Raw genomic sequence first — 21,677 nt, forward strand, 5'->3', positions numbered from 1 at the left:
GAGAGCTAGTTTGGTGATGTGGAAGAGTGATAGATTAAGAGTCAGCAGAAATAGCCTCGAATCCTCGCTCAACCTATTGGGGATGGTAATGATAACATTACTTAAACATCTCACACACCTCACACACATTTTCTGTTTATATCAATCTTAATGCCAGTTATTTATGAATAGAGCACTACATAATACATAAAAACAAAATGACAGCAGTAAAACACAGGATAAAATCTCCGAAGAAAAATCTTTTTGCTGGTTATCAAAAAGGTTGTTGTTTAGTCATTAAGTCGTGTTTGACTCTTCATGACCCCTTATTTCATTTACATTCGCCCTCCCATTGAAATGAATGATAAAGTCTAGAGCACTGGTTCTTAACCTTGGATTACTCAGGAGTTTTGGACTGCAACTCCCAGAAGCCTTCACCACCAGCTGTCCTGACTGGGGTTTCTGGGAGTTGCAGTTCAAAAGCATCCGAGTAACAAAGGTTAAGAACCACTGGTCTAGAGAACCTCTTCTAACCATAACCTTTTCTGAATCCGAACAGTTTGTGTGAACTGGGAGCTAATTAACACAGATGGAATGTTTTGATCAAACTTGGCATTGCTATAATCTGTAATTGCATGAAGCAGCACTGGTTTTTACTTCTGTGCCCTGAACATTTAACCAATGATAAAACCAAACTGTCACGTATTACAATAATTTATCACTAAGACTGAATTCAGACCACATGTTTATTACTACATAGCTGTATTGCTTAAGGTGAGGACGTGGTGGCACTGTGGGCTAAACCGCAGAAGCCTTTGTGTGCTGCAGGGTCAGAAGACCAGCAGTTGTAAGATCGAATCCACATGACGGAGTGAGCTCCCCGTCGCTTTGTCCCAGCTCCTCGCCAACCTAGCAGTTCGAAAGCATGTAAATGCGAGTAGATAAATAGGTACCATCTCAGTGGGAAGGTAAAATGGCGTTCTCTAGTCACGCTGGTCACGTGACAACAGAAACTGTCTTCGGACAGGCGCTGGCTCTATGGCTTGAAAAGCGGGATGAGCGCCGCCCCCTAGAGTCGGACACGACTGGATTTAAAAAAAATGTCAAGGGGAACCTTTACCTTTTATCTGTATTGCTTAATGGCGCTTTGCATGTGTAAAAGACCAAATGCATTGTATTTGTATTTGATTAAATACTGTTAAACAATTTTAATGTCACTCCTATTCCACATTAAACATTTTCATTTTATAAATCCAGGTAAAGTGTTGGATACAGAGTTGCACAGATCAGAAACAGTGTATGAGATTTCAGTAGAAAAAGGAAGTATGGATAATAATGGCTGCTTTGTCCCCTTTGCCAGCAAGGAGGGTGCACTGGATCTCAATTCCCTCCATCAGTGGAAGGAGACTTTCTGTTTGTGGAAGGTCAACTCAGGTCCAACCCAAAGGAATTACATGATTAAAATTAACCCACCTAGTAAAATGTTGAATTGATGCATTATAGATCCACTGGGACTATTATGTCACTCTTTAATCCTTTCAGGTTTTCTCAACACATTTTTAGCTATTTATTCCTTTTCATATTAATGCCTTTGTAAAAGTTTAAATTGTGATACCTTGAGGAATTTCTCTACTGTAAAATCCTTTCTTCTTTGTTGTTGGCCTCCTCACCTTTTTGTCACTATCATAAATCATAAGTCCTTGTTGAACTGGATATTTCTGTTTTTCTTTACTTTTTACCATATAAATAAGAAATATAGCAAAATAATTGAATTGAAACAGGAAATTCTGGGAAAACTGTATTTTTAATAAGTCATGAAATTTTATTCATATTATCCTTAGGAAAGATGTCTGGTGATCGTGCTTTGAGGAAACAGCAACAGCTCAACAATCTGGTGGCATTAGTAATGCAGCTGGCTAAGCCTGGAGATATGATTGTGGATTTTTGCAGTGGTGGGGTAAAGTATTTTTTTATTTCACCTTGCAAGACAGAGGCAGGGATACTGGAACTTGAGCTCCTTTGAAAATCTGTGTCCATATTTTGTTTCTCTTTGTGTGGGGGGTGGGGAAGAGAGAGAGAGAACTTGATTATTTGCGTGAGATTTAAGATTTACAGCTGCATTTTTTTCTGGTTTGATCAGGGCCATGTGGGAATTGTTCTTGCTTATATCCTGCCAATGAGCCAGGTAAGACATCAATAATATGTAAATAGAGCCTTTGCTAATTAAGAACTTCAAATATGGAATTACATGCACATTACTAGATTTCAGTAACTCCATTATAAAACTCTAGAACAGTAGTTCCCAACCTTGAGTAACCAGATATTCTTGGACTGTGTGAGGTTTGTGCAAGCCCGCTCACTCCCAAGATGTTTCCTTCTTTCTCACATCAGCAGTCAGAGACTAAGATGTTATATCAACAGATTTATTCATGTTAACAAACACAGCACCGTATTTGCCAGGGTACAAGATGACTTTAGGGCCCAAAAAACATGCCTCCAAGTGGCGGGGTTGTCTTGTACGCGGGGTGCACTGAATGACGCGGGGCCGCGCTGGCCGGGGAGGAAGGCAGGCGGGCAGGCAGGCAGTCCGTCTGGATGGAGGGAGGGAAGCACAGCCTGCCATGCCTGAGTGGCCAGAGCCCGCCGCCGGGCTGCCTGCCGCCCCGCGCTGCTGAGCCAGCGGCGCGCGCCCGCCACCCGCCTGTTCCCCTTTTCCTCCTCCTCCTCAGCCTCTTGCCTTCTTCCTCTCCCTCTCGTTGCCATGCCTGAGCAACCGCCGGGCTGCCCCGCGCCGCTGAGCCAGCCGCGCACTCGCTCGCCCACCGCCCGCCCGTTTCCCCTCTTCCTCCTCCTCCTCTTGGGGGGGCCGTCTTATACGGCTGGTCGCCTTGTGCGCCGGCAAATACGGTAGCTCCCTCATTCTTCATCATAGTTGAACTCGACTCTTTTTGTTCTGAGTTATAATTCCAATTCTTAACATCATCCACACTTGAAACATTCTCTTGAACTGAACTAAAAACCGGCATTAACAAGCCCTCCATAACATTCCAACTAGAAAATGGAATCACTTGTGAAAAACCCATCCCACATTGGGCTCCCATACTCTTTCGCCTGGATTCTGGAAGGTAACTGGGTCTTCCCAGAGCTGTTCCCACAGGAATTCAGGCATCTTTGTTTCTCCGAGTAATTGGCTTCTTGGGCAAATCATTCTCTTTCCTTCGTACAAGCCTCTCGCTCCGCAGTCTCTCCCCGGTATGGAGGTTTCCCCACTGGTTTCTTTCTCCACTCTTACTGAGCTTCTTCTTTCAATACTTTCAGAATTACCCATTCCCCAGTCCAAGGTTCTTCCTTAATAATTTGTACCCAATCCTCCTTGTCTTTTGGCTCCTCACCAACTGCCCAGCATTCCTCCACAGCCACTACTGCTCCCCTCCTCCACTTTCCCTCTTATCCCCCTCTTTTCTCACCAAAACTGCTACCTCCTCTGGTGGTTTGCTTTTCGGGCTCTCTGCTTCTTCTGTGGTTAAATTCCTATTGCCTATCATTCTTTTTAATTAACTCCTTCATGTCAGGTGTGATTATCCCCACTATCTCTGGAGAAGGAGATGGCATACCTCCTGTTTCTAATTCTGTCTTACAGACTGCAGCTCCCAGAAACCCTGGCCAGCATAGCTGGTGGTGAAGGCTTCTAGGAACTGCAGTCCAAAACACCTGAGTCACCCAAGGTTAGGAGCCACTGTTCTAGAATATTTTACAACCACCTATTCACGTATTTTTCTGATTAAGGTAAAGTACTTACATTATTTGTCTTACTATTCTAATTAAGTAAAATATTAGTTCATATATCTAACAGTAAACTAGAGCTAATGGAAACTCTTTTAAAAAATCACAAAGCTAGAATCACATATGTCACCTTTTCGAATCTCACATTGAAACTAATAAATGTTTTACATGAAAAAGGAATTCGCCACCACTAAGTCTCAGTTTGTTTTAGCCTTTTTTTGTTTGTTTCATTCCAAGAAAGATGGTTAAAACATAGAGTTGCTTTTTTTCCAAATGTAGTTACACATGGAAGTCCCTCTTCTTGTTTCTGTCTGCTGGCAAGCAAAGACCTTTTTCTTCAGATAACTTTTTGACACCTAGGTTGGGCTGTAGTGTGTGGGTTCTAAGTGGTTGGGTAGTTTTATTTCTATTGCTGATTTTTTAAAATTGTATTTTACAGACTTATCTTATGGCTGAATAATATTTGTTTTAATTTGAATTTTATTACTGTTAGCCATCTTAAGTGCTACTTTAAGGCAGGACACACATTTAATAAGAAACTAAAAGGTCTCTAATTTTAGCTATTGTTTCCTCATTTCATCAGAACCAGGAAACTAGTTGCCAGCTGCCAAACAAGCCGGGATCTTAAACAAAAGTTGAAGTAAAAATCTAATGCATATGCTGGCCAAGAAACAATAATATAATTATGCAAAACGTGTCGAGAGAATTTGGGCAAATCCAATTGTCTGTCACAACTAAAGTAAACTCACTGAATCAGCAGAAAATTGGCAAGTGAACATGAATATAAGCTCCCTTAGGATCTGTTCCTGTTCTTGGAACTAACACTTGGATTTAGCTCTGTATGGTTAGGAGTTCAAAACAGCCAGGCAACTTTTAATCCTACTTTTTAAAAATCCTGCATCTTGTTGTAATTCTTGACATTTTACCCCAGTGCCCCTTATCTTAAATCCAGCACATATCCTATGTGAATTAATATTGAATTTTTACTGCTTTGATTAGTTTCCCCTCTAATTAGCATCTTCTGAAAACTTTTGTGGCTCAGTAATATAGAAAATCATATATCTAAAATTGTGAGCAATCTTATTCCAACTTATTAAGAAGAAAACAAATTTAATTGGAAACCTCATAATGAGAAGTTGAGATCAGTAAATTCTGCTTTTCCTGTTCCTGAATGTAGAGGCTTTATGTGACAGTGCCCTAATGTAGGTACTGACTGATCAACAAACACAAGGAGTCTTCTGTGTGTCTACAGAGCAGCATGTAACTGTATTAAGACTCGGAAATTTGAGTCAATCATGCCCAGGCCTACAAGTGAACCTGAAAAGGTTGGCTGTCTTCCAGATGCTTTAAAATGAACTGTGGAGGTTTATATGCAAATTCCTGTGGGAAGTGCAGTGTGCACAGTTCTGAAAAACTGTATTAGCTAACCTTGATTATGAGAAATATCTTTATGGAAACTAGATGTGAGAGATCTTATTTGTGATAATTTACAAACATATTTGATGACTGGATGCAGATAGCATGGTTGGTATATACAGTATGACTATGCTGGGAGACTAGGAGTACCTCCAGAGGCACTCCACAGAGTGTACCGCCCGTCTCCTCAAGCAAAGACACAGGAGAATACCTGTCTGTCTTAGAGGAAGCTTTACAAGGGCTGTGTTTAAAGGAAGGGACAACAGAGGACACTGTTTTGCTGGGAAAGGAGAAGGAGATAAAGGGGGAGGAAGAAGGAGGAGCGAGGCAGTTGGGGATAGAAGATGAAGAAGCTTGTTGAGATCAGGAGGAAAGAAAAGAAGATGAAAAGACTGGGTGGAGATAGTACAGGAGGACCCCTGGACAGGGGAGTGGACCAAGTTCAAGGTCCTGAGAGAATATGCTGAGAGAGAGTGGAAAAGAAAGATTTATAGGAAGCCACCCTACTGGGGCAAAACCGAAGAGAGATAAAAGTGTAAAGAGTTCAAAGCCTGGCAGCAACATGAGGCCCAAAGAAGAGAACACCAACAATGTACCGAGAGTCCTGGGAAATCCTGTGGGGCCAGTCCATTTAGACCAAGGCTGAGACATAACCTAGGCAAGAAGGTATGGTAGCTGCAGGTGGCCTGGGTTTTCCACCCACCTCAATGACACCTGACAACAATTTACCTGATAAGTCAGGCTTGACACCTAAATAGAGTTGCAAAGTTTTAAATTCATCGCCCTTGTCGTTAAAAGGGGACTTGTTACAGTTTGGAGATGAAAAGAGTTATGGCTTGGCGTTGAAACATGAGACTGAAGCCTTTGTTAATAATGAAGCTGATAAGTTGTCATACAATAAACATGTTTTATTAGAAGACCTTGGTGTACATGGCTCATCCTTCCAAGAGAACATGCCAGAAGGAGAAAAGGATGTTGCACAAGATCACAGTTGCACAGGAATCTGGGTTCTCAGAATTGTGACAAGTCGCTGTATTCCATTACACTAGCATTAAAAGTTAGACTCCCCCTCTTTGCACTCATCTAGCAGTAGTCATAGACATATTGCTGCCTCAGTATCAAATTACAAATTCTATGACACATAGCAAGGTGGGTTTTTAATGTTTTTTTAAAGGGTGCACTGAAGCCTCTAAACAGCAGCAGTGCTTCACAATAGATTTTAAAAGCACACTCATTTTTTTTTATTTTCAACACATTCTTTCACTTGGAAATGAGTGAGGTTTGAGGCTAGTGGACAGGTCTGTTCCCACTGGCATGAACAAAATTTTGGGAGCTTGTGATTGAGTTCACTTGTAAAACTGAGCACTTCCTCCTTTTTGGTGGGAAAGACCATGGGAGTCATGTTCTTATCAAACAAACTTTTATTAACAGCAGGGGTGGGAGAATCAACAATAACCTCTGTGGGCTCGACATAACCAGTTTCTAATGGAAACTCAGTCCATGGTAAAAGCAGTCCATAGTTCTGTTCTCCTTCTCTTAATGTGGAGAAGGTCCAAACTTCTCCTTGTCGGTGGGTTTTCTCATCGGACCGCTCCTCATGGTGCAGATGGTCCCACAGCATGGGTGACAGGCCCAATCTCCCCCTGAAAGTGACTGAGCTGGTGGAATCAGTTCTGGACGAACCACCTTCCTCCAGGGACCCTGTCACTGCAGGTACACACAAATGGTCCATTCCAAAGGATCCAGATCTCCTAATTGGACTTCTGTGCCACGACCTCCTCATCCACGCACAGACCCACAACCTCTGTCTCTCTCTCTCTTTTTTTAAACTACTTCTTTGCCCGGTACATGAAACACATAAGGCCCCTCTTCTTCTTTCTTCTCCTCACATTCTGGATTGACCTGCTCCTCTGATCCCCAACTTCCTCTCTTTCATTTTTCCTCCCCCTCAGACATCAAGAAAACGTTTATCTCCTCCTTTACCTTTAACTCCTCCTCTTCCTGCACTCAGATCTCCCATACAGCATCTCATGTCATAACATTATTTTGTCCTCTCCTCCTGCCTCAGACACATGAGGGGACAGCTCGCTTCCTTCCTTCATTGTCAGCTCCGTCTTCACTTCACAGAGCTACAACTGCCAATAGAATTAGTTTTGATTAAAAGGTAGAATTGGGCAGAATTTACATTTGATAGTTGCTAGATTGATACATATCTAGTTATTTGTTAAAATTTGTTAATGTTTCTAGGCTATTGCCTCTTATATGAAGATTCTTCATCAAAACATTGACCACAAATAACCATCTTTTCTCAAATATAGGTAGTATTGGTGGAAAATAAAGAGCTGTCACTGGTTCGTGCTAAAGAGAGAAGTGATGAATTAGGGTTAAAAAACATTTGGTTCATTCAAGCAAATATGGACTATTTTAAAGGAAGCTTTAATATTGGGGTAAGTGATTCTCAAATTATCACTTCAGTATTTGCTTTGAAAAACCTTTGCTTCATAAAAGAGCAGGTTCAATCCAGATTTCAGTACATGCAATTTATTTATTTATATATTTATTTATTTATTTATTTACTTACTTACTTACTTACAGTTGAACTGGTGGAAGCAAACCTTCTCATAGCAGCCCTTGCAGCCCCTTGAAAATGCTATGTGTAGCCTATTGAATGAAGAGGGTGATAGGTGAGGCAAAAAAAGGGATCCCCCCAGAATCTGGAGTAGGCATGGTGCCTCTCACCAATTTTAGTTAGATCCCACAGATGTTTTTATTCTCTGGGTAACATTTTGAGGGTGCCGTAGGGGCTCTTGTGGTAGGGCAGAGATGAGCTGAATATGTCTTAGCTAAGAAGAGGAAGAGAATGACAAAGAAGGAAGGGGGCGTGTTATTAACAGACACCCGCCTCCTCCCCACACACACTTCTGATTGGATTTGTAGAAAATAGGGCCCAGATGGCCAACTCAATACCAGTAACCATGCATACCAGAAACCTGATAAACAGTATAGACTTGCATCTGGATCAATCCACTAGCTTCAAACAATGTTTCATATGTGAAAACTCAAAGTACTTTTCCATAAAAGCTCTTAGCTTTTACACTGTAGAAGTATGTATTAATGGGAAATTAGAAGTTAAAGAGTGTAGAGCTATTACTAATTGTTTGATTCCCCAGCTTTAATGTACAAGATAATGAAGCTAGTTGTTGGTATTGCCCTAAAAAGGCCAAAATAATGTAATCTTGTAAATGACGGACCTGATTACATGGGAAGGAGGCAGGAATGTCTTGCAAGTGAATATTAATATCACAGAACTGAAGAAGATTATTGGAGGAGTGTATTTATGCAAAATAATTAGCCCTGTTACATGTAGGTTTCCAATAATTATAACATAACTCAGGAGGAGGAGGTAGTTGATAGATATGATTTCTTAGCACAGTGGTAACTTTTGATAATAATCCATTTAGAGAACAGTGAACAGAGATACTAAGAGCTTGCACCAATGTGAGGCAGCTCAGTCCTTAGACATAATTAAGAACCTGAGGCCAGTCTGAGACAGAGAGAGAGAGATTACATTCTCTCTTCCATTACTCCTTTCTCTTTGAAATAAAAAAATGCCTTATTCTTTCCATACCAGCCTTAGCAGTATTTACAGGTTCTTCAAGGACTACTGTCAACCATGGGTGTTCTTTTAAAACCAGTTTTTGAATCTCATTTTGTATGAAGATTCCTTGCCGAGTATTATCTGTGTTAAACAATGGAGCCAGTATAATACTTCACTGTGATTAAGGCATGGAAAAAGAATTGTATAAATTTGTAGTTGAATGCATGGTGGAATGGACTGCTTTTATATGTGCAGTGAACTAAAAGCACAACCCTGAGTATACACAGTTGAAAGTAAGAGTTATTGAAGTCAATGGGGCTTACTTCCAGATAAATGTGTACAGAATTGCAGCTGTGGAGAACATGAAATTATAGTAGCACAGTTAGGATAGATGTGGCAATACCCTGGAGCTTGGGGGGGAAAGCAGAATAATGCAGGGAGTGGGAAACCACCAGGAACTAATTAGAGAATTAAAGAGGAATTGTTTGTAAATTAATATATTTGGACATACCAGCAGGTGATATGGAAATGTTGACTGTAGCATATCAACCAAATATCTTCATAGGTGAATTATAAATAATGAGGCGGGGGATGAAATAATTATCAGAAAAATTCCATTTTATAGTCCACGTCATATAATGGCATCAGTGTTGTTGATAATGAAATATTTATGCAATAGTTCTGCTAATTAATATGTTGTATAGTCTGTTACTTGGCACGGAAGTGCAGTGCAGTCTAGACAGTCGACAAGATTTTTTTAACATATCAATCAACCAAACCCACAACATTCTTTAAGTACTATGTACTATGTACATTTATTGTGCATATATAAATGTCTGCATTGGAGGCAGTGATTTTACATGACTGAGAATAAGCCTGGCAGGAAGCAGTCCTGTGCCAATAGACCTATGCAAAAATACTGTCAAATTTCATCTAACCTCATTTTCAAAGTATTGGGATTACACATTCAGAGTTATTAGAATGAAGTGCATTGGTATTATAATATGGTTAAACTTTGCTGGATCATTCTGATGCATTGCTTGATTAATATCTGAGGTCTACAGTTTGGCTTCTTACCTAGAAAAATGTCATCTTGCCTGGCTGCTGCGTCTGAGTGGATACGCACAGGAGGAGACAGGGCTAGGAAGTCAGGGCGCCCACAGAAGAAGCTGTGTGGCTGACCAGCTAAACCACACCAAAGGCAGAATAGCATTTCATGTATCCACTGCCAAATGGATTTCCTGGATCTAGTATAGTCTTTCCTATTTATCTTAGAAAGAGTTGTGAAAATATTGCAGTTGCTGGTAAAATGTAGCCTAGGAATAGAATCCTAGCTGCATGCACAGTTATTAACCTCCTTTGCTTTTCTTCTGTAGGTAGCATTGCATGCTTGTGGGGTGGCAACAGACATGGTGATTGAACGTTGTATCAAAGTTCGTGCTGCATTTGTTGTCTCGCCTTGCTGTTATGGCTTCATTCAAAACACAGCCAGGTTTTCATTTCCACAAAGGTAAGTTGCTTGTAGAGGACTTGAATTTAAATGTATGGCATGTAACACAAAATATTTGTCACAGCCTTATACACAATGGTGATTATGCCCCACTGAGGACAGTGGAACTTATTTGCATCCTCTAAGAGCATAGGCTTGCATTAGCAGTAGCCATCTTACTAATACAAGGACAAAAAGAACAGCACAAATCGAATAATATGTCTGTATTTGTCAATTTGCATGGCCAAGTAGGTAATTAATTGGAGTCTGTTACAGTTAAAGTTGTAGATTCTGAGGAACATCATCAAAGAAACCGTACTATTTTCATAAGACAGGGAACAACTTGAGCTTGGACATGCTGTGTTTTTTAAAAAATGGTCTTGTAAATTTATGTACAGTAATTCAGATAAAAGTATCAGTAGAATGACAATGTGTTTCTGCTCAAGATTTGTACTGATCCTTTCTGATTTGCTTTGAAATATAAAGGGTGGTCTGTGTTAATATATATCATAGTTTAAATCAGAACATTATTTTTACTGTGCCATAAAATATATACATGACTCTTAATTTTGTGTTGGACTGGGTTTCGCTGTATCTGTTTAATGCCATTTTACTGTTGAAGGTACTTGTATCCTACGTTTTCTTCAAGGTGATTAACTCAAAAAATAACATAAAATGTAAGAAAATAGAAAAAGCAAAAGAGTAATAGCAAAAACAAATAACCAACATTAGGTGCAAAAGTTCTGCTGATATTATTGATCAGCCAGACCAAACAAGTGTTAGGTTAGCCTGGCTTCCCAGCCCTGTCTCCTCCTGTGGGTATCCACTCAGACGCAACAGCCAGGCAAGATGACATTTTTCTAGGTAAGAAGCCAAGCTGTAGACCTCAGACCTGCAGGAGGAGGGGAATGGTCAAGCAATGCTTAAGCTAAGCACTTCTGCCTCTGTCACAGAAGCTCTTATATACTGTATGTGAGTTTGTATCACAGTATATAAGTATATACAGTATACCTATCTGTTTCTGTTAGGACACCTAAACCTATTTGAGTCTCTAGGTTTGTAAGAGAGGATGGAGATTCAGAAGTTGCATTTTCCAGCATGTAGCCCAATGAAGCCACAAGGTACATAAGTCAAGTACAAGAGTAGGAGATACCTTTATAGACCATTAACAAAAATTATATGTTTGCTTAGAATTCTGTCAATATGTTAAAGATTCAATCTATTTTTAAATTATTGCTTCTTTTGTTTTCTTTTTTAGTTCACAGTTTAAGGAAGCGTTATCTTACAAGGTATGTCAGAAGTGGAGGTGTGGTTTAGAACCTTTTTCTGGTTTATTACCGTGTTTCCCCGAAAATAAGACAGGGTCTTATATTAAATTTTGCTCCAAAAATGCATTAGGACTTATTTTCAAGGTATGTTTTATTTTTTTTCACGTACAACAATTTACATTTATTTAAATACAGTCATGTCATCTTTGCTGCACAGTGCTGCACAAGGGTGGAAGGTGGGGTTTCACTTAACTGGGGTTTATTTTTGGGGTAGGGCTTATATTATGAGCATCCTGAAAAATCATATCAGGGCTTATTTTCAGGTTAGGTCTTATTTTCGGGGAAACGGCATCAAATTGTATATTGTATTTAATATGCAATAGAAAAAACTAAAGCATTGTAATTTAAATCCCCTTTTTTTGGATTCAAGGATTTCCAAAGGCTGTTCATCCATATTCACTGGCCATTTAGGATTTAAAATGAAAATAAATAAATAAGCAAGAGAAAATGGTTTCTGATTAAATTGCTTTACTTAAAGACTGTAAATACATGAGTAACCTTTAAAGTATGGAATGCTAAAGTAGGGAGTCAAGAGACAAAAGGAACAACAGGAGTTCAAAATGGAGCAGGGCAAAGGCTAATAGAGTTTTGTCAAGAGAACAAGCTGGTCATCACAAGCACTCTTTTCCAACAACACAAGAGGCGACTGACTCTACACATGGACATCACCAGATGGGCAATACCGAAATCAGATTGATTATGTTCTCTGCAGCTGAAGATGGAGAAGCTGTATACAGCCAGCAAAAGCAAGACCTGGAGCTGATTATGGCTCTGATCATCAGCTTCTTATAGCACAATTCAAACTTAAATTGAAGAAAGTAGGAAAAACCACTGGGCTACTCAGGTATAATCTAAACCAAATCCCTTATGAATACACAGTGGAAATGAAGAACAGATTTAAGGAACTAGATTTGGTGGACAGAGTGCCTGAAGAACTATGGATGAAGGCTCGTAACGTACAGGAGGCAGCAACCAAAACCATCCCAAAGAAAAGGAAATGCAAGAAAGCAAAGTGGCTGTTCAACAAGGCCCTACAAATAACAGAGAAGGGAAACAAAATGCAAGGGAGATAGGGAAAGTTACAGAAAATTGAATACAGACTTCCAAAGAATAGCAAGGAGAGACAAGAGGGCCTTCTTAAATGAACAGTGCAAAAATATAGAGGAAAATAATAGAAAGTGGAAAACCAGAGATCTGTTCAAGAAAACTGGAGCTAATAAAGGAACATTTTTTGTAAAATTGGACATGATAAAGGACAAGAGCGGTAGGGACCTAACAGAAGCAGAAGACACCAAGAAGATGTCAAGAATACACAGAGGAATTATACCAGAAAGATCTGGATATCCTGGACAACCCAGATAGTGTGGTTGCTGACCTTGAGCCAGACATCCTGGAGAGTGAAGTCAAGTGGGCCTTAGAAAGCATGGCTATCAACAAGGCCAGTGGAAGTGATGGCATTCCAGTTGAACTAGTTAAAATCTTAGAAGAAGACACTGTTAAGGTGCTACATTCAATATGCCAGCAAGTTTGGAAAACTCAGCAGTGGCCAGAGGATTGGAAAAGATCACTCTACATCCCAATCCCAAAGAAGGGCAAAGCCAAAGAATGCTCCAACTAGTGTACAATTGCACTCATTTCACATGCTAACAGGGTTATGCTCAAAATCCTACAAGGTAAGCTTCAGCAGTATGTGGACCGAGAACTCCCAGAAGTACAAGCTGGATTTTGAAGGGGCAGAGGAACTAGAGACCAAATTGCTAACATTCACTGGATTATGGAGAAAGCCAGAGAGATCCAGAAAAACATCTGCTTCATTGACTACGCAATAGCCTTTGACTGTGTGGACCACAGCAAACTATGGCAAGTTCTTAAAGAAACAGGAGTGCCTGACCACCTTATCTATCTCCTGAGAAATCTATATGTGGGACAGGAAGCAACAGTTAGAACTGGGTATGGAACAACTGATTGGTTCAAAATTGGGAAAGGAGTACGGCAAGGCTATATATTGTCTCCCTGCTTATTTAACTTATATGCAGAATACATCATGCGAAAGGCAGGACTGGATGAATCCCAAGCTGGAATTCAGATTGCCGGAAGAAATATCAACAACCTCCGATATGCACATGATACCACTCTGATGGCAGAAAGTGAGGAGGAATTAAAGAACCTCTTAATGAGGGTGAAAGAGGAGTTCGGCAAAAATGGTCTGAAGCTCAATATCAAAAAAACTAAGATCATGGCCACTGGTCCCATCACCTCCTGGCAAATAGAAGGGAAAGATATGGAGGTGGTGACAGATTTTACTGTCTTGGGCTCCATGATCACTGCAGATGGTGACAGCAGCTACAAAATTAAAAGACGCCTGCTTCTTGGGAGGAAAGCAATGACAAACCTAGACAACATCTTAAAAAGCAGAGACATCAGCTTGCCGACAAAAGTCCACATAGTCAAAGCTATGGTTTTTCCAGTAGCGATGTATGGAAGTAAGAGCTGGACCATAAAGAAGGCTGTCCGCCGAATAATTGATGCGTTTGAATTGTGATGTTGGAGGAGACTCTTGAGAGTCCCCTGGACTGCAAGGTGAACAAACCTATCCATTTTGAAGGAAATCAACCCTGAGTGCTCAATGGAAGGACAGATCCTGCAGCTGAGGCTCCAATACTTTGTCACATTTTAATTCATTTGGAAACATTTGTTCTTTAGAAATGGTTTAGCTTAAATTCCATATGAAAGTGTGTTCTCACACACTTATCCTTATCTAAAGTTACCAGCAGCTCTGTCAAGATGTACAGGTTCTGATTTCTGTGACTTGGCACTTGAAATTGTAGCTGTTTTATCCAGTTCATCTGTCAGCAAAGGCATTGTCACCACATTAAGCTTAATTTTGCACCCTTCTCTATCTGTGCAAAGTATAGCTATCACTAAGATTTGTCTGCCTGGAGTATATTAAATACTATTTATTTAAAGTTGATCATAACGTGTAATCAGTGTAATCCAGTGTTTTACCGGGAAGGATAGATAAAATTTTGTAGTGTGATTCTCCATCCACTGATGCCCCCCACATGTCATTTCTTTGCACCGTCATCTAACTCCACTAGAGGAATGAACTCACATATATGCTTCTGGTCATTCAGATTGTAATACGTGACTGATGTTCTTAAAACATAAATACCAAGGTCAGTTACCCCTAAAGTCCCAATATAAGGAGACATGTCCACAGTGAGCAAGGGAGCTAGCAGGATAAATGAGAACTATTGAATGTATGTTCCATATTCTTGTTGTTATTGAGTAGCACTGGCAGATAAGATTGAATTTTGTGAGGTCCACTATTTAAATGCCATAAAATCAAGCAGAAATCTTCAAGCATCACAATGCTACCAAACAGTACCCAGAAAGATACTATTATCACTGGTATCAAAAACTGCTGGAAAATCTAGAAAAACAGGGTTCCATCAGGGCTGTGAGTGCAGTTTTCCTCCTAAACTCTGGCCTAAACCTGAATGGAAAGAATCCAGATTATTTTTTTCATTCAGGGCTCCCAGTACACATACCACCACTGTGCTCTTGACTGTCTAGAAAACAGGATATTAATCTTTCAACTATAGTCTGCCTCATTATTTGGGTGTCTTCAGAAGTGACCATGGTGGCGTTGCGGGCTAAACCGCAGAAGCATGTGCTGCAGGGTCAGAAGACCAAGCAGTCGTAAGATCAAATCCACGCGACGGAGTGAGCTCCCGTTGCTTGTCCCAGCTCCCGCCAACCTAGCGGTTCGAAAGCATGTAAATGCGAGTAGATAAATAGGGACCACCTCGGTGGGAAGGTAACAACATTCCATGTCTAAGTCGCACTGGCCATGTGACCACAGAAGATTGTCTTCGGACAAAACGCTGGCTCTGTGGCTTGGAAACGGGTGAGCACCGCCCCCTAGAGTCGAACACGACTGGACAAAAATTGTCAAGGGGAACCTTTACCTTTACCTTTAGAAGTGGCCATATTTTTCAGGGCAGCTGGAACAACTATCTCCTTTACTGAAATAGTTACAACCTACTCCATGTAGTTAGCCACACACACACCTATTGATTTTATTAACCAGGGATGCCAAGGAGCAAATATACAAAAATAGGATGAATGTATCAAAAGACCCAAACAATATCTGTTGAAACCCATTTCTAAAATGCTCAAGCATCCAAGAGCCAAAGAAATCATTTTGGAAGAAACTAGGGGATCAGCATCAAGGTAGATGCAAAGCATTTTATCCTCATATAGTCTTGCGAATAGGACACAATGGGTTTCAAAGGGTTCTGCATAATTTCCAAGAGGAACAGAATCTAATGAACTCTAAACTACTTGGAAATCTTCAGCTGGAAGGCCACTTAGAAATGGAATGGAGCTGAAAAACATTCCCTTTGGACCAACCTCACTACCAGTCATGAGTAGTGGATGCAGAGAGATAACAAGTGATAACAAGTGAGAAAGAAGAGCTTAAATACTGTGAACAAGCAAGGAACATTGCAGAAAGTTAACCATGTTACTGGTCACTTAGCAAGTACACAGTAATAAAAGACCCTATTAATCTAACTTGGAAGTTGACTAGCGTGTACTAGCAGCTCTCTCACTGGTTTTAAAAAATATTGGTCTAATTAAATTGTCATGCTAAAAAGTCAAGGACCTTCTGAAAATAATTTGCCATAGCAAAATAGAACACTCCAGCCAACCTTTGATGCTTCAGATATACAGAGTTTCCTTGGTACTACTATAAGAATAGTTATTTTGGAAGAATATAATGGAAGATGCATGTGAATATTTGTGATTTGTTTTTCCTTTTAGGAGCACATGGTTCTCTGCAGATTTGCTGATCAGACAGCTGTCCAGCTTCCCCCTGAACGCAGGCAAATAGGTATGCTGGTCTGTGGAGCAGCTGTTGTCTAGATTATAGGCACTATAATTGGTGATGTGCGTAGCTTACTATATATGGGTAATTCTGGTGTGTTTATCAAAAAGGAATTAAAGTGTTGGTTTCTTAGAACACATAGTGTGACATTGCTAGTGAAACAATATTCTCTGTTTATATTCTGTTCAGGTCTGGGATTTGAGCACATTATGCTGTAATATATTTGTGATTCTTTTTATTCACTTGTTATTTACAGCCCAATAAAATGATGATGGTATTTAAGCAACATATGAATGCCTTCAGAGGCACAGTACAATATAGTAGCTAGAAGTATGGTCTGTGAACTAGAAAATCCCTGGTGCAAATATTCCATTAGTCACAAACTAAATGGCCTAAAACAAGCCATTCCTGCATTATCAACAAATCATAGAGTTATGGGACCGGAAGAAAGGAAGTATCTCCTGCCAAAGCAGTAAATCTATAGCTAAGGTATCCCTGACAAGTGGCCATTTAAAACCTCCAGTCAAGAGGAGGTCTCCACACTCCAAAGATTGGTCAGACTTTGAGGTTGGCACAGGAGATGAATCTGAGCAAAAGGTTTCTTGGCCACAGCTGTCATCAGGATACCCTGTGGTAAACCTGAGGCCAGAGGAAATCCCAAGTGACAAATGTAATCATTCAAAGGGAGTGCAGCTTTATCGAAAGCAGATTGGCTTCCTGCTCCTGGATTAGTAGGCCATTGAAAAATGGTACTTTTGTATTTAGTGGACTTCCTCCCCTTTAAGTCAGCAGGAACCCTCCAAGCTGAATTATGGGAATGCAAACCTCAAAGCAGCAAGGGTTGGAATAGCCCCTCCAGTTCTATTCAGTTCCCAAGCTATTCTTCTAGTAAGTGATGCAAAAAGTACCCCTGTGAGTTCTGACAGAGACTGCATCCACTTGAAGCTCTCAGTGTCCCAGGTTGTTCTAGGTTCCTTTTGACTTTCTTGTTTTAAAAGCAGGTTTCAGCTGATTTGCTGTTGCTTTTATTTATCTTATGTTGTATTATAAGCCACTTAGAGATAGTTGTTGACTGTAAATCAGCACACAAACCTTCAAAATAGAAATGAAATTTTTGGATAAATCCAAGGCTAGGTGCTGGTCAGTGCTTATTCTGCAGAATTTATCTGTGCATTAGGAATGCAACTGCATCTTAAAATTGACATTTGAGAACACAATAGGAAGTACTAAGAGTTATGAGATAATTTTACCCTTTTTTTTTTCATCCTAACAAAACTGGCAGAACTTTAAAGCCACCCTTGTATCTGAAAAGGAAGATGCACTGTCAGGGCCACAGCTGCCAGTTCAAGAGGTTTCACTCCACCAAATGGAACAGGCATTTTCCCCCAGCACTTTGGTGATACAAAAAGGAAATGTAATCATTTAAGGAAGGGTGGGGTGGATTGATATAAATGAACATCTAAATGTCAGCTCAGCCTTTCAGGTAAATTGTGTGTGCAGCAACACGTTATAATGCCTTTTTCCTTCCAGGACGAACAGATAGAGTAGAAATAGGTAAATAATAAAAAATCCTCCCCTCATCCCACTCCCAGCATTTTTGATCTTGTTGTCTGAGGATATACTTAACACCAGGCTTATCCACTCCATTAAAAGAATCTTTTCCATTTCAATCATCTTTCTTCACCTTTTAAACTTGCTAATGGGTGTGTGGTTGGTATGGATTAAGTCTTGTTTTCAGATGACTAGGGTAAAGGTCAGATCAGATTAGCAGTAACCACATGTTCTGTTAAGGGCAGAATCTCATAGTGAAGTGTTTTGTAAGGTGCACTGAGTCAGTAATTTTTCTGAGGGCTGCCAAAAAGTAAGACCCATTGAATGCAGTGGGGGCTCACTTTTGACAATAGGGTTGGGTTGTTAGAATGTCCACCATCATAACAGTTCCCTTTTTTATTTTTAAGAAGGTGATTTTAATGATATTTCCAAACAAAATTATTAAACAAAGAAGTACAATATTTTCTCCCACTCCACTGCTATTTATTAATGATATTTGTCAGTCTATATAATCTGTCGTTGGACAGAATCTAGTAGTAAGTCACAAATAGAGTACACCCACTGAATCGGTGGAACTTAAAGATGAGTTCACTCACCAAATCCCCACTGATTCAACGGTCCTACTCTAGTTGTGATTTACTATAAGACTGTAGCCGTAAATAGATGATTTTATGTGATTTTGTGTGTAATACCACCACATTAGACAAATACAAAAGCAAGAAATTTGGGACAAGATTTTCAGTATTTACTACTCAGGTATCCTGAGATGGTATGTTTTATGTCTCATACAACAACATTTCTTTCAGCATATTTCATGTAGACAGTATCTTAAATAAACTTTGAGCAAAACTAGAAAAGTAAAAAAAGACATGTTATGTAGGTAAGAAACTACATAGGAACATATAAACTTCTGATCCCACTACTTTTGGTTTTTATTATGCTTTTAAGTTTCTAGATCTTTATTTTATTTCTATCCTACTTTCCTACATATAAAGATCTAACACAGCTTACAAAATATTTAAACTACATGTGCAGCTAAAACACATTAAAATATAATATTAAAGCCTCAAACATACATATTCACCAGAATTGTTTTGTCAGCTTATGCGTGCTAATATGATATTGCATAAGTCCAGCTTAGTGGCTTATGTCTCTGGTTGCTGAGCCAGAGAATTAGGTGTTCATTTCCCCACTGTGCCTTGTTGAGAGGGGCTGGACTTGATGATCCATAGGGTCCCTTCCAGCTCTGCAGGTCAAAGGTTGTAATTATTAGCAGCAGCATGCTGCTCATTAATGAACCGCTAGTTGTGTTTCTATATATGTGCCTGTTCACCCATCCACAAATACAAGCAGCACCTCATTAATGATAAGAAATCTGCTACCCAGATTACATGATTTCTCTGAAGCAAGCAGTGATCAGTAATGGAATTCTGGCCATTGTTATACAATACATTGATTTCTACATGAGAAGGTACATCAGATGTGCATCCTGAGTTGTCCATCAGTTTAATTTATATTAACATGTATAAGCTGCCCCTCTGCCCTAGAATGGGCCTCAGAATGTCATACAAATGTTTAAATGTATAGTAAAAAAAACTCCTGAGCACAATTCAGGCTGCTGTTGATTACATATAATACAGTGGTGCCTCGCTTAACGATTACCTCATTAAACAACGAAACTGCTTGATGATGAAGTTTTTGCGATCACTTTTGCGATCGCAAAATGATCTTTTAATGGTAAAAAATCGCTTAACGGTGATCGGTTCCCTGCTTCGGGAACCGATTTTCCACTAAACGACAATTTTGAAACAGCTGATCGGCGGCTCTAAAATGGCTGCCAGCTGAGCAAAATGGCTCCCCACTGTGTTTTCAGGATGGATTCCTCACTTTACAGGCACTGAAAATGGCCTCCCTATCTTTGCTGGATGCTGAGGTATTTAGCTCATTGGAACACATTGAACCGGTTTCAGTGCATTTCAGTGGGCTTTTTCATTTCGCTTGATGAGGATTTCACTTAACAGCAATTTCAACAGAACGAATTATCCTCGTCAAGCAAGGCACCACTGTACCTGGTATAAACTAACATAAAACCTCTAGTATTGGTATTCGACTCATATTGGTGGTAGCACTGTTCTACCCAGGGCCTTTTCTGTCAGGGATGAAACTTTAGATTTCTGCTTACAAAGCATGTCTTCTGCTATTGAGCAATCACAAATTCATGCGTTCCTGTTGTGCTCACCAAGAAGTGAGGTGTGCCTCAGCACATAAGCTGTATCTTTTGGCCACCAGTCTTTGTGTTCTTAGTACTATAGAGATACCTTTCAGCTATATTTTTTTAAAAACACAGATTAGGACAGTATTCAGCTATAAGTAAAAGGAGAGTTGGAGCTCATTACAAAGTATTAAAGGCAGTGTTATTAGTATGATTTATGCCAAAATACTGATTTTTCATATAGAATAATTAGGGAAGTCTTTACATACTCTCTGTTCATTTTTGTGTTGTAGGTAAAAATTGCATGGGGCTTGTGGATCTCGACAGGGCTTGGAGCGTGGAAAGAAGCAACTACTCCGTCCAAGTGATATCCATGGAACCAGAGACGTGTTCCCCAAAGAATAACTTGATAGTGGGCGTCCCAATTTAGTTCAAACGTTTTTCAGATTATCTGAACTAACAGTCGTCCCTTATGATCAAAGTCTAATAAGCATTTGGAGATTCAGACTTTAACTGGGAAGCAGACGGTGCACATCTTGAATTCATTGTCTTTGGAAAAAGGAAGTGGATAGGAAAGGGCTTGGCAGTGAGGATGCTTCACAAAGCTTCCTAAATCTTGCATGAAATGTGTGATTAAATGACAGCTGTTTCTCAGAGTAGGAATATTCCAAAGAAGTCTCTCTGTCCGCCACCATAGAAAAACAAGGTCTTTTAAAAAGCTTCATGGCTGGAAAAATGATTTCCTTTTCCATGAAGACAAATGTTGTATGTTGGAAGAGCGTTTCAAATGTGTTTGTGCTTACAGAGTTTGACAGTTTTTAAAAGTGTATGCACCTACATTAAAACCCTTTGACAGCTTTTTAAATCTAGTTGCATTCTTTTTGTGTAGCTGTGCAGCCTACTGCCCTTTCTGAGGGGAGGAGGCCCTGGAAAGGATCCATAGACACACTGGAGCAGGAATGCTATTGAACAGCTTCTAACTTGGTCAACTCTCCATCTCAACGGACTGAGGAGTTGTCCTGGACCCGGCATCACTCCACTCCCTTGGCAGTGGTTTCCTACACTCGTCCCCAAGTCTCATTTTGGTGTGTGTTCCTTTCACTAGTCCCAATTCCATGGGACCCCCCCACCCCCGTGAAGGCTGGTAGTCCTGGGCAGAGATCAGTCTCCACAGAGGATGGCTTCCAGTATCTGAATGATCTGCATGAAGTGCAGTTTCCACAGAAAGTTTCTCCATCATGTGTGCTGTTTGGGAGTGGGTCCAAGTGCACAAGTTTGTCTAGGCTGGCGGTCATGGGGTTCCACTGAGGGTCACATCACTCCCATGTCTGTATCCCTGGACCAAGCTCATACACAAGCCCACAGGTCGCACAGGACGTTCAGCTGTGCCCCCACCAAGGCACAAAAAAGTGACAGCAAATCTTGCCAAG

The 21,677-nt window shown here is 40.2% G+C and overlaps 1 protein-coding gene and 1 long non-coding RNA gene across 3 annotated transcripts in view; one reads left to right on the plus strand and one right to left on the minus strand.

Annotated features, from left to right (window-relative positions):
* GSTCD (glutathione S-transferase C-terminal domain containing) overlaps nucleotides 1-21,112 on the plus strand; it is a 53,675-nt gene extending 32,563 nt beyond the window's left edge. For both annotated transcript variants that reach the window (XM_073001841.2, XM_078376545.1), the window contains exons 6-12: nucleotides 1,821-1,936; nucleotides 2,120-2,164; nucleotides 7,497-7,625; nucleotides 10,153-10,286; nucleotides 11,524-11,554; nucleotides 16,421-16,490; nucleotides 20,541-21,112. In XM_073001841.2, coding sequence (XP_072857942.2) covers nucleotides 1,821-1,936; nucleotides 2,120-2,164; nucleotides 7,497-7,625; nucleotides 10,153-10,286; nucleotides 11,524-11,554; nucleotides 16,421-16,490; nucleotides 20,541-20,677 — 662 coding nt within the window. In that variant the 3' untranslated portion in view covers nucleotides 20,678-21,112. The remainder of the gene's footprint in view (nucleotides 1-1,820; nucleotides 1,937-2,119; nucleotides 2,165-7,496; nucleotides 7,626-10,152; nucleotides 10,287-11,523; nucleotides 11,555-16,420; nucleotides 16,491-20,540) is intronic.
* On the minus strand, nucleotides 3,253-7,472 carry LOC144583191 (uncharacterized). The gene is made up of 2 exons (XR_013536848.1): nucleotides 3,717-7,472; nucleotides 3,253-3,412 (listed from the first exon to the last, which is right to left on the minus strand). It is a non-coding gene; the product is annotated as an uncharacterized LOC144583191 (long non-coding RNA).
* Nucleotides 21,113-21,677: the final 565 nt, after the last annotated feature.

Source organism: Pogona vitticeps, chromosome 5 (genome assembly GCF_051106095.1).
Source record: "Pogona vitticeps strain Pit_001003342236 chromosome 5, PviZW2.1, whole genome shotgun sequence".
Lineage (NCBI taxonomy): Eukaryota > Metazoa > Chordata > Lepidosauria > Squamata > Agamidae > Pogona > Pogona vitticeps.